Consider the following 16,709-nt stretch of genomic DNA (forward strand, 5'->3'; position numbering starts at 1 on the left):
CCAGCCCCTCTTCATAGTTTTAAAAAGTCTTTTTGGTAACCTGAAACATTGAGGTGAAATTAAGTAATAGATATTCATTAAATATATTGGTCATTTAAAATACTAAAACATTATTATTATAAATTATATTATTATATTATTATTGAAACAATACATCATACCCCACAAATACATACAAGTAAATGTTAAAATTTAAAAAATTAATCGCATGCAAAAAAATACTAAAGTATTAATTATTAAACATAAGTTTAAAATTTGTATACATTAGCATCTTGTTTTTATATAGTACATGTAAGAAAATAATCTAAGTGATTCATTTTCAGAAATGACTTATCTGAGGGTGTTTTAACTGATTCAGGCCCAGCACAAAAAGTTATCCGACTGGTCCAGCCCATTCCTGGAGGGTCACTGAACAGATAGAGCTCTCCTTGAGATGGTAATTAGTTACTAGCTCCCATTGTTTTCTTCATTCTCTGGTATTTCTCCTTTCACAGGGCTTTAGCAAGCCTTTTTCACAGGCTTGTTGGAGCCCCCAGACAAAGGAACTCCTTGCAAGTGGGTAATAAATTTTAGACATCATTTGGAAAGATTATGCACCCTGTAGTACTCAGCCAATGAGGAAGTAGGGGGAGGGACTTGCATTTAAGGGAATAAATCGCTTGCTGCAGCCCTTTTCCATGTGCCTGTCCCATTCACAGACACCCAGACTTGCAAGGCCATTATTAAAGTCTTGCTTTGCTAGGGCCAGCCCGTGGCTCACTTGGGAGAGCAGCGGTGCTGATAACACCAAGGCCGTGGGTTCGGATCCTATATAGGGATGGCCGGTTTGCTCACTGGCTGAGCATGATGCTGACAACACCAAGCTAAGCGTTAAGATCCTCTTACCGGTCATCTTTAAAATAAATAAATAAATAAAGTCTTGCTTTGCTGTACCTCGTGTCTCTGTGTCCATCCTTTGGCATTGGACAGGTGAGGGCATTTCTCACAGTATAGAAAAGCTATACATCTTGGAACTGTTAGTAAGCATGAAAAAATTATTCTATGAGGAAGTACATGTTTCTAGAAATTATAAAATGTAGATTCATAAAATGTTGGTATGTGAAAAATAGTTCAAAATAGACTTAAAGTTCTCACAACTTTAAGGTTACTGAGAGTTAAAAATTCTCATCAGTATATGTAACTAAAACTACTAAAAATAGAGACACAAATTCTGTATGCAAAGTGTACAAGTAAAGTAAGATGTGTTGTTAAAAAGGAGCAATGTTGTGTAAATCCAAAGGTTATTAAAAATTGTTTCAAAAAGTAAATTTAAGAAAAGAGAAGCTAGATAGGAAGGAACCAATAAATAGGAGAGAGACATACGAAGAAAGGTATGGGTATAAATATGTACTTTTGGCAAGGAAGGTTAAAAGAAAAGAGAATAATTTTGCATGAAAAAGAATACTGTGTAATAAAATATTTGTCCTAAAGTAAAATGACTCATTATTTAAGAAAGAGAGTAAAGGACAAAACGGAAATTCTAAGCATGTTGTGGAAATGTCTAAGTCGTAATAATGGTTTGTAAAGAATAAATTTATGAAAGGAATTTTATATGTGATCAAATTGGCTGAAATTAGAAAGGAATTATTTGTAGGTTTATCTAAAGATTGAGCATAATATCAAAAGTACACTGATGTGAGGCTAGAGTTTGCTCCCCTATGTTGGAAAAACAGGGTTTTATGGGAGCGCTAAACTGGTGGCCGTTTAGCTCAGTTGATTAGATAGAGCACAGTGTTTATAACACCAAGGTCAAGGGTTCAGTTTGAAAAAAAAAAAAAAATTGATTTTTTTTTTTTTAATCTTTTATGTAACTGGGCTAGGAAACTTTTTTTTTTTTGACCTTGGTGTTATCAGCACCATGCTCTAACCAAGTAAGCTAACAGGCCAACTCTCAGATTTTATTTTTATCAAGACAATTTCTTCTGCTTTGTGCCTTTGAAATCTTTTATCGACTTTCATTTTATTTTATAGCGACTTATGATTCTACTTAATTGCTTTAAATCTTTATTATTTGACAAACTTCCCAAAATCAAATTCTGAAAATTATGTCTTTTGACTCAAACTGTTACCAAAACCCAAAGGTCTGTTTGCTCGCTGCCCAATAGCCAACAATTGAGAGACAGGTGTTGGTGTAAGGAAAGGTAGCCTTTAATCAGGAAGCCGCAGCCTGGGGAAATGGTGGGCTCATGTCTCAAAGACTATCTCTGCTTTTCCCAGACTTGCCAAAGGGTTTAATAGGGACAGGTGGTAGAGGGGCCAATTCATGGTAATCTAAGCAGGGACATGCAAGCGTAATCATAAAATTGCAGATAAACATCAAAGAACTTCTCGGGTGGGAGTTGATTCATGGTGACCCTCCTCCATGAAGCCAAGTCACAGATTCAGTTCCTGTTAACCTCAGAAAGGTCTAGTTAGTAAGCTAGTAAAGAATGGCCACCGGGGTTAATTATTTCTTTTATAATCATTCTGTGTAGGTGTGAGCAAAACTCATTACATTCTAGCAATCATTTGAATAAGAACCTTGTATTCTTTTTTTTTTTTTTTTTTTTTGTCTTTTTGTGACCGGCCGCACCGCCAGCACACCGGCCATCCTTACATAGGATCCGAACCCACGGCGGAAGCACTGCTGCGCTCCCAGCGCGGCACTCTCCCAAGTGCGCCAAGGGGTCGGCCCAGAACCTTGTATTCTAATGTCCAGCTGCAAGCTATGCAGTTCAGGTTGTGAGTAAGAAAAAAACCTTTTTTTTTTTCTTTAAAAGATGACCGGTAAGGGGATCTTAACCCTTAACTTGGTGTTGTCAGCACCACGCTCACCCAGTGAGCAACCGCCCATCCCTATGTGGGATCCGAACCCATGGCCTTGGTGTTATCAGCACCACACTCTCCCGAGTGAGCCACAGGCCAGCCCCCACAAAAAAACTTTTTCATTTAGAAGTTTAACAAAATGGAGTCACTTCTGTTCAGCCTGTTACAGAACTAACTTTGAGATGTTTCATGAGCCCTGGAACTTCTCAGAGGATCTATAAAAGATATTAAAACCAGTTGGGCTTATCAGATAGGTTAAATTATATGGGAAGCATTCTTTTGTTTGTTTGCAGCTGGCCAGTACGTGGATACAGAGGATGGGAAGCATTCTCAAAACAAGAAACAATGTTGGACCTTCTTTGAGTTATATAGACATATTATCAGCATGTGTTCCCAAATTGTATAAGGTTCAAAAAAATCTGGTGTGTCTTGGTGTAAATGCTATCAGTCGTAATTTGGTTATTTTAAATTGATATATGCCACAGAAATAACCAAATTTTCTTGTCATGACCATTTTAAGTCTTGTTGTACACAGTTAATTGCTTTATTCTGATGCCTTTTCTCAAAGCTCTTTGCAAGCAATTATTTTAGAGTATTGTGTCATTAAGGAGGTTCACGGAAAGAATGAAAAGGACTCTGACAAGTACACGGGCTAATAACTTTGAGTTCCTACCATTGGACTGAATTTCCAAAATTCTAATGAAGAAATTAATGGGTTTGTGAAACTGCTAACGAAGGTCAAACAGAGCAAAAGTTAATTACATCAACTGAATGAACTGATGAAGAATTATGGGTTTTTACAGCTGCTTTATTTTGAAACATTGCTGGTTCTTTTTAATGTTCCATTTCCCATATTTAAGAAAACTTTTTAAGCTATAGCTACTTGGTAAAGCATGCTTTCGTAAACAGAAATTGAAACATTTGCTTTTCCTCTCTACATGATCCCTCCAGAATTTGGAAAATATTTATGAGTATTCTTGTTTTTATGGCAATATGGTTATCTATGTAAGTTCTATAAGAGTCTGTCCTGCACTAGAAACCAGAGGCCAGAAGAGAGTATAACAACAACTTTAAAAAGCTGAAAGAGAAAGGTCAACCAGAATTCTGTATTCATCAAAATACACTCTAAGAATGAAGTTGAAATAAAGACTTTTCAGATCAAAGAAAACTAAGAGAATTAGTTGCCAACAGTCCTGCACTAGAAGAAACATTAAAGGCATTCTTTGGCTTGAAGAGAAGTAATAACAGACAGAACTCAGAACCCCAGAATGGAATGGAGGCCATCAGAAATAGTACATGTCCAGGTAAATATAAAGATTATTATTTTTCTTTTTTTCCACTTAATTTCTTTATAATACATATGAATGCGGAATATGAATTTTTTTCAAGTACACAGAATATTGACCAATATATACTATATGCTGTACTATAAAACAACTGTCAATAAATTTAAAAGAGTAAGTTTAAATAAATTTAAAAGAATAAAGAGTATGTTCTTTGACAATAATGGAATTGAGTTAGAAATCAATAACAATAAGGGGGCTGGCCCGTGGCTTACTTGGGAGAGTGTGGTGCTGACAACACCAAGTCAAGGGTTAAGATCCCCTTATCTGTCATCTTAAAAAAAAAAAAAAGAAAGAAAGAAATCAATAACAGTAAGATTGGTTGAAGATTTGGTCTGGATCCAATCAGGAGACAGAAACCACAGAATAATTTAAATATGGCAAGTTTAATATAAAGAATTACAGTCATGCATCGCTCAACAATGGGGATACATTCTGAGATATGCAGTGCTAGGCAATTTTGTCGTCGTGCGAACATCATAGAGTGTACTTACACAAACCTTTATGGTATAGCCTCCTACACACCTAAGCTATACAATATAGCTACTATAATCTTATGGGACCACCGTAGTATATGCAGTCTGTTTGTTGATCAAAACTTCGTTATGTGGCATACGGCTGTATTAAACTGTGATAAGGAGAGGAACTATAAATATGTAAAGAGGAAAGTACCCAAGGAAGTACAAACTTGGTAGGGTCCCCACGCCCAAGGCTGGGGTTCAGACCACTGGGTGGTGGAGAAGTTCACTGGTTTGCCCAGGCCAGAGCTGGTTCACAACTGCCAGACAAGAAACAACCCTCCAGGACACAGGCGAGCTGAGGCTGGTGGGCAGGTGTGCAGGGAGTATAAGGACACCACCTGCAGGCACAAGGCCCAAAGCCCACAGGATCCACATTGGGAGGACCCCAGGAAACAACTCTCCTGGGCACGGATGAGCCAAGGCTGTTGGGCAAATGCTCCAAAGGAGTTGGAATGTCCTATGTGCTTGGAGTGCACAGTATCCGCATGGTGCATGGAGGGCCATGGGAGTCAACCCTCTGGGCAGCAGGAGAGCTGAGGGTGGTGAACAGACAGAATTGGGGCACTGCTGTGGTATGCATGGTGTCCATGCCTGGAAGGGTTTGGAAAAACCATCCAGGGCATAGATAAGCCAAGACCGGGGACAGTCTTGCACAGTTAGGGAGCTGCCTCGGGTGTAAGGCCTGGATAATGTGGTATCCTTGACAGGAAGGCCACAGCAAGATGACCAGGCCTAGGCCAGGTCTGTTAGATTGCCCGGGAGTGCCTGTTCTTGGTACACAGATGGAGCAGAGCACCACCAGATGTCCCCATGCGCACACACTGCAGGAGCAAGGAAAAGCAAACCGGAGCACACTGGAACCAGCAAGACAAGCCCTTTTCTTCCTGCAACATCCTTCCAGTGCCCTCTACTGGCAAAGCTTAACATTGTGTTTACTGTAAGGGAGAAACTCTTAACAACATAACTGGTACTGAAGGGTGAATATGGAGCTGAGAGGCAAAAAATAGATAACTGGCAGAGTCCATTCTTTTGGTTGCTCAGCTTCCACATCACCCTTTACACTCTTTGCACTTCTCTATTAGCTACATTCCTACTAACAAGATATCTTTATCCTTCTTAAGTGAAGAAATTCGCACCTTTCCCCCAAATGAGAAGACACACAGTCTCAACAGTGACTGTATCCATAGCTGGCTATATTAATTACTCCACAAACATCTGATGGCCTCTAAAATATTCTGTTCTCTAAAGACTAAATTGTAAAGGTGACATCCAACAATTGGTACATAAAAAAGGGAAGCAAAAAGACAATGGTCAGTATATACAAATAAACACATGTATATAAGAAGCAGAGAAAAATATGCAGATACTACAGTTCTCATTTTTGTAATTGGTCATTTCTGTAACTAGTCACAAGTTCATAAGTGATATTCAAGCTAACTTCTTCAACTATCTTTTCCATATTTCCCTTTCCCTAAGCTAGAACGGCTGTATCTCTGGTTTCTTATCTGTCAAGCTGAACATCAGGCCTGAGCTGGGACTAAGAGATCACCTCCCACTCTTGGCACACAGCTGGGGCAGAGCATCACTGGATGTCCCCACAGAGGTGCAATGCTAACAGACTATGCAGCAGGAGAAAGAAAATCAAAACACAGGAACAGCAGCCTCTCTATTCCTACCATATCTTTCTAGTGCCCTCTACTGACAAATCTTAACACTCTGTTTGTTCACTGTAAAGGATAAAGGGTTAGAGTCTAACTCCATTAGTTCAGAACAGGTACTGAAGGGTGAGTCGGGAGCTGAGAGGCAATATATTGATAATTGCTGTACTAGGAAACCAATAGATATTTTAAATAAAACAATACATTTGTAAATAGTCCATGGGTCAAAGAAGAAAACATAAGGGCAATTAGAAAATACTTTGAAGTGAATGATAATGAAAATTCAATACATCATATCAAAATGTCTGTGATGCAGTTTTTTATTTTATTTTATTTTATTTATTTATATATATTTTTAAAGATGAGCGGTAAGGGGATCTTAACCCTTGATTTGGTGTTGTCAGCACCACACTCACCCAATGAGCTAACCGGCCATCCCTATATGGGATCTGAACCCACAGCCTTGGTGTTATCAGCACCGCACTCTCCCGAGTGAGCCATGGGCCGGCCCTGTGATGCAGTTTTTAATGGAAAAAAAGGAAAGATCTAAAATTAATGGGCTAAATTTTCATCTTAAACTATAAAAAGAGCAAATAAACCCAAACTAAGTGGATAGAAAGGAAAACAAAGACAAGAAATAAACAGAAAATGGACAAATAATGGATAAAATATATGAACCAAAAGTTAATTCTTTGAAAAGTTAATTGATACATCTTTAGCTAGGCTATCAATAAGAGAAGAAACAAATTACCAATATTTAGAATGAAAGGGGGGGATGTTCCTACAAATATATGTTATAAAGATATATACTTAATATATATTTAAAAGATCATAAGGGTATTTATGGCAACTTTATGCCAATAAATTTGAGAAGTTATATGAAATGAACAAATTTCTCAAAAGGCATAAATCACCAAAACTGACCCAAGAAGAAAGAGAAATAGAATTCATAATTAAAATTCTCCCAACAAAGCAAACTTCAGGTACAGATGACTTCTTTGGTGAATTCTGTCACTTCTAGAAGAAATAATATCAGTCCTACACAAACTTTTTCAGAAAGCAGAAGAGAACGTACATTTCTCAACTGAAACCATTTTATGACACTCTGATACCAAAACCAAAAAATACTGGTATATCATATGGAAAGAAAACTACAGACCAATATCCCTCATGAACACAGATGCAAAATTTTTTTTAATTTCAGCAAACTGAGTTCAGAAATATGGAAAAAAGATAATACCTTATGACAAAGTGGGGTTTATCCCAGGAATAAGATTGGTTTAACATTTAAAAATTAATGTGTGAAATTCTCCAAATCAATAGAATAAAGGAGAAAAAGTATTTGATCATTAAATAGTTGTAGCTCTGACAAAATTCAACACCCCCTCATGATTAAAATTCTTTCAAACTAAGAATAGAAGGGAACTTCCTCTACCTGATAAAGGGCATCTATAAAACACTCATAATTAACATCATACTCAATGGTAAAAGACTGAATATTTTTTAAGATCAAGGAAAAGGCCCAGCTATGCACTTACCCGACTTCTATCAACATTATACTAGAAGGTCTAGCCAGAGCAATAAGGGAGGGGAAAACTCAATGAAAGTCATACAGATTTGGGAAGGAAGAAGTAAAACTGTCTTTATTTGAAAATGATTTTTTCCAATTATTTTTAAAAGCCAGTCAAATTTAGCAGTGGGGGGTTGCATACCAACTTTAGAAACACTAATGTCAATAAGTTCTGATAATCTACTACCACTGAACCAGCCTAAAAATGATTTTAAAAATCATAAAGAATCTACAAAAACCCATTAATATTAAAAAATGAATTTAATTTAGCAAGGGCACAGGATTTAAAGATGCCTCCATATTATCACGTAGAGGGGAATTTATAGCCTAAAGACACAAATATCAGAAAAGAAGAAAGGAGGGGCTGGCCGATTAGAGCTCACTAGGTTAGAACATGGTGCTGATAACACCAGGCTCCAGGGTTCATCCCTGTACTGGCAAGCTGCCAAATAATAATAAAGAAAAGAAGAAAAGCTATTTGTCCAAATGAACAGTGAGAAAAATTTTTTAAAAAGAAAGGCTAAAAAAAAAAAAAAAAAGATCTAACTTCCCATTTCAAAACGTACACCAAGTGAAATCTAAAGAAAGTAGGAGGCATAAGCCGAGGTGGGAGAGCAGAGGAGAGGGGAGGTGATCGAGGTCAGATAGGTGTTTATCCCCGAGTTTCCCAGACTGTCGCAGCTCCCGGTCGGAGGGAAGCCTTCTACGTTCACTTTAGGAGAAATAACGCTAACTGCCCCGCCGCACCCCAACTAGCCGGGGACACAGCACGTTCCTTAACGGTTAGTCGCTCCCCTCTAGCCGGTTTGAGCGCGCCCACCGTTGCCTGCCTTACCCTGAAGACGGACCAACAGCCAGGTCAGCCTGAGTCCCCTCAGAACTTTCTTTTTCCACTCCCCCGCCCGCAGCAGTGCCCTCTGACTGCTCCAAATCGTATCAGGCTTCAAAGGCCCGTCCAGAGGCCATCTCCTGGAAACTTCCTTCCACTTCCACCTGGGTATTTTGTCCTGTCAACTACACACTGCACTTCATGGTCACGCGGTGATCACGCTTCATCTTCTCGTGTTCTTATTTATTGTGCTCCTGAAAAGGCGGCTCTATTTCCCACTCCTTTCGGTGTCTCCATCTATCCGGTGCAGAGCACCGTCGCGCACACCGTTTCTGAGGCCCGGACGAAAGAGAACCGTGGGATCACGCCTAGTAGTCGGTCTGCTGGTCACAGTGCCACAACTGCCCAGTACTGACCAACGCCCTGTGACCTGGGGGCGGAGGAGCCCGACAGGGGCCGCTGCCCCTGGGGTCCCGCGAAGGCCACCGCGGCCCGCGCACGCGCAGCCGGGCCCGACAGCACCCCGCCTCGCGTAACAGCGCGCCGCGGGCGGGCGACGGGGCCGCAGACCCGGCCGCTCTGTCTCCGCTTCCGGCAGCGCCTCTTCGCTCCAGAAGCCGCTGTCGCTGAGCACGCAGTTTCCATGGGGACCAAAGATGGCGCCGCGAGGTGAGGTTCCGGAGGTGTGTGAGTCGCTGGTTCCGATCCCTGTGGTCCCCGGCCCTTCCCCTTCTCTCGCAGAGCTCAGCCTAAACCCTCCGCTCGCGCGCGTTGGGGACATTGCTCCTCAACTTGCCCAAAGTGGGGTTTCGCAGCCCCTCCCACCTTGAGTGCCAGAAGGTCTCGACGTGTGGGGCTCAAATACCCCCAAATCCTTGGCTGGGCCTATTGGAGGCCGGCTCAGTTACCAATGTGCTGGCCTCGAACGGGCAGTGCCGTCTCTGTGCCCCATTTTCCCCTCCAAATAGTGACAAGGTTAGATCTCTGAGGTGCCTTTCAGTTGTGATACCCCCTGAGTAACCTCTTGACTTTCACCCCCAAAGCCGAAAGAGAAGAGTTTGACGGCGATTGCCGGGAAGAAGGGGAGCGCGGGAAGCTTCCCACCTCCTCACCTTCGCCACTTCATTATCAGCAATCAGAAGTGCCCCTAAGTGGCCCGTCCCACTAGCTGCAACCTCTTGTTTTCTCCAGATTAGACACAGAACCGTACAAGTGACAGAGACTGTGCTGTCCTCCCCCATCCCACTTTTCTTTGCTCATCTTTTCAGGTAAACGGTTGTCCTCAACCCCCCTGGAAATCCTCTTCTTTCTGAACGCGTGGTATTATGCTACCTATTTTCTGCTGGAACTCTTCGTATTTCTGTATAAAGGTAAGGCTTGGGGCTTGACCACTCCTGCCATAACTCCACATCCCTTCCTCACTTCAGCCCACAGCCAACTCTTCCCAAGATCCTTCTTATTGTTAATTCTTTTCTGCACCCAGCTCTTCTTCACTGCAAGGCAGAGTCTCTTCATCAGATGGCACTTTGGGAATGATTCAGTACGAAGTCCCTTAGCAAGAATTTCTGAGTTTGGGAAATATGGGCTTCTCCATTCTGACTTCCCCATCACTTCTCTTTGCTGAACTCCACTTTAAGCCGATTGGTGACCCTCAGAAACTATTCAGTGGCCTGTATGTACCCACATACATTTAATCATTTTGGAGAGTAGAGTCCCCATAGACTTTTGTAGTTAGGTGTAAAACTCCACAGTAATGAGCCTACCTCTAACAGACATAGTCGCACTATGAATAACATATCCTGCAACCACATCTCACTAACAAGTTCATGGAGAGCTGACTGATGTCCTCTTTATTTCAAAATGTGTGGCAGTTTATGTGAGTGCTGTTATATGTTGTTTGCAAGCTCTTATTTTAAAAAAGGTTTTATTGAAATATATTGATTGTACATATTTATGGGTGTTTGCAGACTCTGGCTTTTGTATTGGCAGGTCTCCTGCTACCATATCCAACAGCCAACCTAGTACTGGATGTGGTGATGCTCCTCCTTTATCTTGGAATTGAAGTAATTCGACTGTTTTTTGGTGAGTGTTGTCCAGAGAGTATTTCCATTCCTTATGAGACCAGCTGGTATCTGTAACTTGATTAACAAGAAAAAGTACATATTCTAGGCTCACTATCAGAGACTGGATCTGATGGCATATCCCATTACTCCCTCTCTGAAGTTTCAAGCTGCTACTTCATATTTTGGGTCAAGATTTTCATGTCTGTTGCTCTGAAGGGCTAGAGGTGGGCCGTAGCATGGAATATTAGATGATTTCTTCCCAACTGCCTAATTGCTGCAAGAGTGCCTGGTTCCTTTCACTGAACTACTTGGGAGGATAGATTCAGTTGTAACTCCATGTCCAGGGCAGTACATACCTGTACAGATCAGCACTAAGATCCCCTCCAGTTCTCTGAACAAGGATCTCTTTTGGACAAGTTTGACATCCCCAGAAATACAAAACAAAACTCTTTTTAGTTAGTATATCTCATCCATGAAAACAATGTTAAAGCACAAACTGTGGGGAAAAATACTTGCAACACATATAAGAAAGGATAAAGAAGGCTCACATAAGTCAGTAAGGAAAAGACAAAGTAATTTAAAAAATTGGTAAGGGACGCTAATAGGCAATTCACATAAGAATAATTACAGAGGACCAATAAACTTGACAAGATGCCCAAATTCACTAATAAAAAGCAAATTGAAATAATAAGGTAACATTTTTCATCCATCAGATTAGCAAAAATAAGATTTACAATACTAGAATTAGAGAAGGTGTGGGGAAAAGGTAATTTTTTTACACTGTTGTGGGAATATAAATTAGTGCAAGCTTTTTGGTTCATATTTTTAGCTGGATGCTTAGCTTAGTTGTTTAAAGAAAGGTGCTGATGACGTCAAGATCTGGGGTTAGATCCCTGTACAAGCCAGCAAAAAAAAAAATTGGTATTCTTAGATGTAACAATTTCACTTCTAAAACTGGATTTAAAAAACAAACACATCCACAGATATGCAAAGATAGCTACATGAGAATGTTTACTACCACAAATTTTAGAACATCAAAACATTAGAAACAATCTAAACACCTATCAGTATAGGATTAGATTAATAAATTATGGTATTAGTTCAGTGGAATTGTACATAATCATTAAAAAAGAATTAAGGTAGTTATGTGTGTGGAAAAATGTCTGTTAGAAAAAATAAGTTGCGAAACAGTACAGTATGATTCTGTTTTTATAATAACAGTCATATGTACAAGGATTCAGATCCCCATACTGACAAGCCACCAAAAAAACCCCCCAAAAATGGTAATATGTGAGTATAAGCATACAAAAAAATGTGGAACAATATATGTCATTCTGTAATAAGGACCATCTTCAGGGGGTGGAGACATAGAGATCTTTCACTTTCTATATTTTCTTTTCTTTTTTTTTTATAAAGATGACCGGTAAGGGGATCTCAACCCTTGGCTTGGTGTTGTCAACACCACACTCAGCTAGTGAGCCAACCGGCCATCCCTATATAGGATCTGAACCCGTGGCCTTGGTGTTATCAGACCGCACTCTCCTGAGTGAGCCACGAGCCGGCCCACTTTCTATATTTTCTAAATTTATTTTCTGTATTAGTTGAAAAGTTCTCAGTGATTATATATTATTTTTATAATTTAAAAAATTTACTACTAAATAAAGATACAATTGTCCCTTGAGTGGGAGCCAGAATGGAAGCAAGATCTCTGGGATAAATGACTCCAATCCTGTAACTCTTCCAAAGCCTTAGATTTTAGTACAGGGGGACCCCATTCATAAATCTGCACATCCCCATTCAGGATCATTTTTCTCTGCCTGACCAGTCCATCACCTTTCACCCACCTTTGCCCTGAGGCCAGGGAAAGCAGGCCACTTGGAGGTGACTCCATGGGCTGTGTCTGACAGGTACAAAGGGAAATCTCTGCCAACGAAAGATGCCGCTTGGTATTAGTGTGGCCTTGACCTTCCCATCTGCCATGATGGCCTCCTATTACCTGCTGCTGCAGACCTACGTGCTCCGCCTGGAAGCCATCATGAACGGCATTTTACTCTTCTTTTGTGGTTCAGAGTTGCTGCTTGAGGTGCTCACCCTGGCCTCTTTCTCCAGGTACTGCTGCTGAGGGACTATTTCTCATCACTGGAGGGGGTTGGGTTCCCATCCCAGGGAGGGATTCATTGTTCTTCTGGAGCCTGAGGGATCTAAAGGACTTTAAAGTGGGAGAGAGGTGCCTATGGGACTGCCTTTCCTATCTAGGGTAGGTAGAAAGTTACCCACTCAGGGAAGATATTCTCCTTTTCTTTGGGGCCAAGAGGCTTGGAATATAGAACAGTTCAGGCCAGCTTCTCTTGTTCACTGGTCTTTTAACATTTTCTTTCTTTCTTTCTGCCATCAGTATGGACAGGATTTGAAGTACAAAAATTTCAGCCAGCAGAGCCCATCAGGGTGACACCATACATACTTCTGGCCCTTTAGCCACACCAATGAGGAATGGTGGGTCAAGCTGTCCTGAGAAAGGTTGTGCAGCTTTTCCTCAGCACAGACATTTGGGTAACCAACCCAGCATAAAGCCAGTGGGCACCATCTTCTAAACTGGGACCATAAGCCCAAGAAACTCTTCTGCACTCCAGTGTAGGGAGGGGTAAGGTTATTCCCATCCTGGCCCTTCTCAGAATAAATTCCCTGCTGACCTCAAGTTTTCCTCTTTGATCTTCATGGCCAGAGCATCTTGTGCAGACCGTCTAGGCTCCTAGGGCTTCCAGCAAGACCTGAGCCACACGTTGCCTGTATGTGCTGTGCCACACCTGTCCTGCATGAGCAGAGAGAGGCTGATGTTAGTGGGCTCCCAGAGTGGTACAAAAGCCTCTCACCCCATTCCTCAATAAGACAGAGCTCCAGAACTTTTTTAGTAGCTCATAGTGTTATTTTCCTACTCTCATCATGAAACAAGAATTTTATAATAAATATGTATTTTCTTTTGTGGGAGTTGCAGTCTTTTCCTTATGGCACCTGTCCCTAGAATTTAACCCACTCCAAGAGAGGGTAGAGACCATCTCAGCACTTTTTTAGTCCGTGCTTAGTGATAACACAAAGGCAGTGATGAAGGTATCCCACTGATTCTCTTCCCCAAGTTGCAGCCTGAATACCTAAAGGCACTGCCATCTTCTTATCATCTTTAGGTCAGCATCTTCTCTCTCATTCCTCTTACAGAATCATCACTACCTTTTGGGGTGGGCCATGTGTAATTGGAAGAAGCATTTTCTAAACTTACCAAAACTTTTATTTATTTATTTTTTTGGTCATTTACTTTAACATTTGAGTTAACATAAAAGCAACACACACTTTGTTTTTAAAGCTGGAGAAATGTCACCCTAGATGAGTGTATCATTTCTTTTTCCAAGTAACCATCTTTAAAATTATTTCTCATCTTGCTTGGAAGCAACCGTTTTTTAGCCCCAAGAAGCCACCAGAAACCATGACCAATTCTACTTTAGGAAACTTTGAGGTCCCTCTGCCTACTGTCAGATGAATCCTAGAATATCTGCTCTTACTCAAAGTAAAAAGTGACTTTTAAGCATTCTTTACTGGATTTTAACTCTTATTTTCTGTGATCAGGCTCATTCTCATCCTATGAAGGTCTCCACTGTCCAAAGCTGATGCTTATTCTTGTTTTCTAACCCTTTTGTGCCCTTGCCTCCTAGATGCCCTTGGGGTCTATCCAAAAACTATAGACAGGTCTAAATAGTAACCAAAAATTCAATAGGAACTTCTCTAATATTTCAATCACAACTCCTACTAATACCAATTTGCTGCTGCTTCTCACACTGCTCCTTTCTCTAGCTCTGCTTTGAAGAAATCAGGCTTCAAACTAGAGGGGAACCCATTCTCCATAGCCTCCCTATTTCATTTAGAGCTTCAGTGGTTAAGGTCACCCTCCCAGCAATACAGATAAATGGATGGAAGGCTCAGCTGGAAGTTTAGAGGTGGCTTATAAAATCCAAACATTAGAATTCAAAGGGACCTTGGAGATAACTAAATCTAATCTCCCACTTTGTAGGCTTAGAGGTGAGAAGTAACAGCCAGCACCGTGCTGGAACTAGAAGTCTTAATAGGTACCACTTGAGGATGAGGATCGTGGTTTAAAATGAAGATGTGATTAGAAATAGGAAGTCCTCATTTATTTCATGGTTACGTGGAAGCTTAATGCATTGTGCTTCCTGTGAGTGGCTCCATAAATGTTCATTCTTCCTGATGCCTGTTGGAGCCACCTGTGTAGATGCAGTGAGTCACACTAGAGTAGAACATCATATGACAGAAACTGAGGCAGTGAGGGACGGTAATCAGTGGAACTAGTCTTTCAGGGTTAACGCGGCCAGAGGCTGCACTCACTAGAGTGCAAGGGAAATTACTTTACAGCCTATACAGACTTGGAGGCACCAACATTCTGGGACAGTGGAGAGGACTGAACAAAGGAGCAGGCCCTCGTCACACGAGTAGTCAGAGGCCTGCTCAGCTACTCACACTCATGTCTAGGACTGCAAGTAAGTCTGTAGTAGCCATCTATATGGACTAAGATCTGGCCCAGATCAGGAGGCATTTAGGACACACGATTCATGTTTCTGGCTCCACACCATGGCAGCAACTCATAGGAGACTAATATTCATCCAGAGCCTGGCAGGGAATACTTAATCCACAGAATGATCCTATGAAGCAAAAGGAAATCAACTCAGATGTTAAATCATGTTGTCTAAGGGCATTCAGTTTAGGAGTTGGGATTTAAACCTAGAGGTGACCCAAAGGACCTTCCCTTTCTGCACCACCATGGTGCCTCCTAGATGAAACTAAATGTATTTGTGTCTCTAAGCTAGCAGTCCCCACACTTTAGTTTACAAATAAGTCATCTGGGGCATAAAAAGATCACTAGACCTTAAGTAGAGATTGATGCAGCCCAGAAGAGGCATTTTAGCAAGCATGGTAGATAATTGAGACACCTGTGACCATGGAACTCAACTTGACAACAGTAGTTTAAGTTCTGAGAGGGACTCCGACTATTTTTTCCCTCCCCTTTCAGTTTCACATCATCATAGACCCTCTAGGGAATTTCCCTTCTTCTAAAGGTTACTTGTTTTTACACTGATCTTGCCTTTTCTGGTACCAATACACATTATAACCTGCTCTGTGGTTCATCTTTTATTGTCCAACCCCCCTCTTCAGCTGGCTTTTTATTTTTATTTTTTATTTATTTATTTATTTATGTCTTTTTGTGACCGGTAAGGGGATCGCAACCCTTGGCGTGGTGTCGCCCGCACCGTGCTCAGCCAGTGAGCACACCGGTCAGCTGGCTTTTTAAAAAGCCAGATTTTCCAGAATCTCAAGACCACCCCACAACACTTCCACTAAGCTTTCTAATCTATAGAGATAGCTGTTCAGTTCACAAAGCACATGCACATTCATCTCTGATTCTTAAAATATCCTGTGTGGAAGGCAAACAGCTATTTTCATCTTACAGATGAAAAAGAGATCAAGGTTACATTGCTTGTCCATGGTTAGATAAATAGATGGTGAAGTAGGTGCTAGCAATCAGGTCTTCTAATTCCTATCACGTGGTTCTTCCCTTCCTGAACTTAATGACAGTGGAATTGAACTGTACAAGGTAGGAAATTTGCTCTGAAAGTAAGTCTTAGGAGTCTTGAAGGATAAAGGATGACTTGGATGTTCTTTAACCAGGCTTTCAGATGGCTAAAGAAAAAAGCTAAGCCTCAAGCAGTGCCTCTAAAGGTTTGCACTAGAGGTTTCTTAGGAGGCTTATCACAGTTAACTACAACTGTAGAGAAACCATTGCCCGACATGCAATTCCAGCTTAGAATGTGGGGTTTCACTA

At 41.0% G+C, this 16,709-nt stretch overlaps 1 protein-coding gene across 3 annotated transcripts; it reads left to right on the forward strand.

The window, feature by feature from the left end:
• Positions 1 to 9,329: 9,329 nt before the first annotated feature.
• TMEM216 (transmembrane protein 216) lies at positions 9,330 to 13,752 on the forward strand. 3 transcript variants are annotated; one of them, XM_063093038.1, is made up of 5 exons: positions 9,330 to 9,434; positions 10,034 to 10,135; positions 10,755 to 10,847; positions 12,736 to 12,937; positions 13,224 to 13,752. In XM_063093038.1, exons 1-5 carry the CDS (start codon positions 9,422 to 9,424, stop codon positions 13,237 to 13,239), a joined length of 426 nt encoding a protein of 141 aa, XP_062949108.1. In that variant the 5' UTR covers positions 9,330 to 9,421; the 3' UTR covers positions 13,240 to 13,752. The 3 variants fall into 3 exon arrangements, with proteins under 3 accessions (XP_062949108.1, XP_062949109.1, XP_062949110.1); XM_063093039.1 differs by having other exon boundaries at positions 9,410 to 9,448; XM_063093040.1 differs by lacking the exons at positions 9,330 to 9,434; positions 10,034 to 10,135 and adding an exon at positions 10,393 to 10,437.
• Positions 13,753 to 16,709: the final 2,957 nt, after the last annotated feature.

Source organism: Cynocephalus volans, chromosome 4, assembly GCF_027409185.1.
Source record: "Cynocephalus volans isolate mCynVol1 chromosome 4, mCynVol1.pri, whole genome shotgun sequence".
NCBI classification, from domain to species: Eukaryota; Metazoa; Chordata; class Mammalia; order Dermoptera; family Cynocephalidae; genus Cynocephalus; species Cynocephalus volans.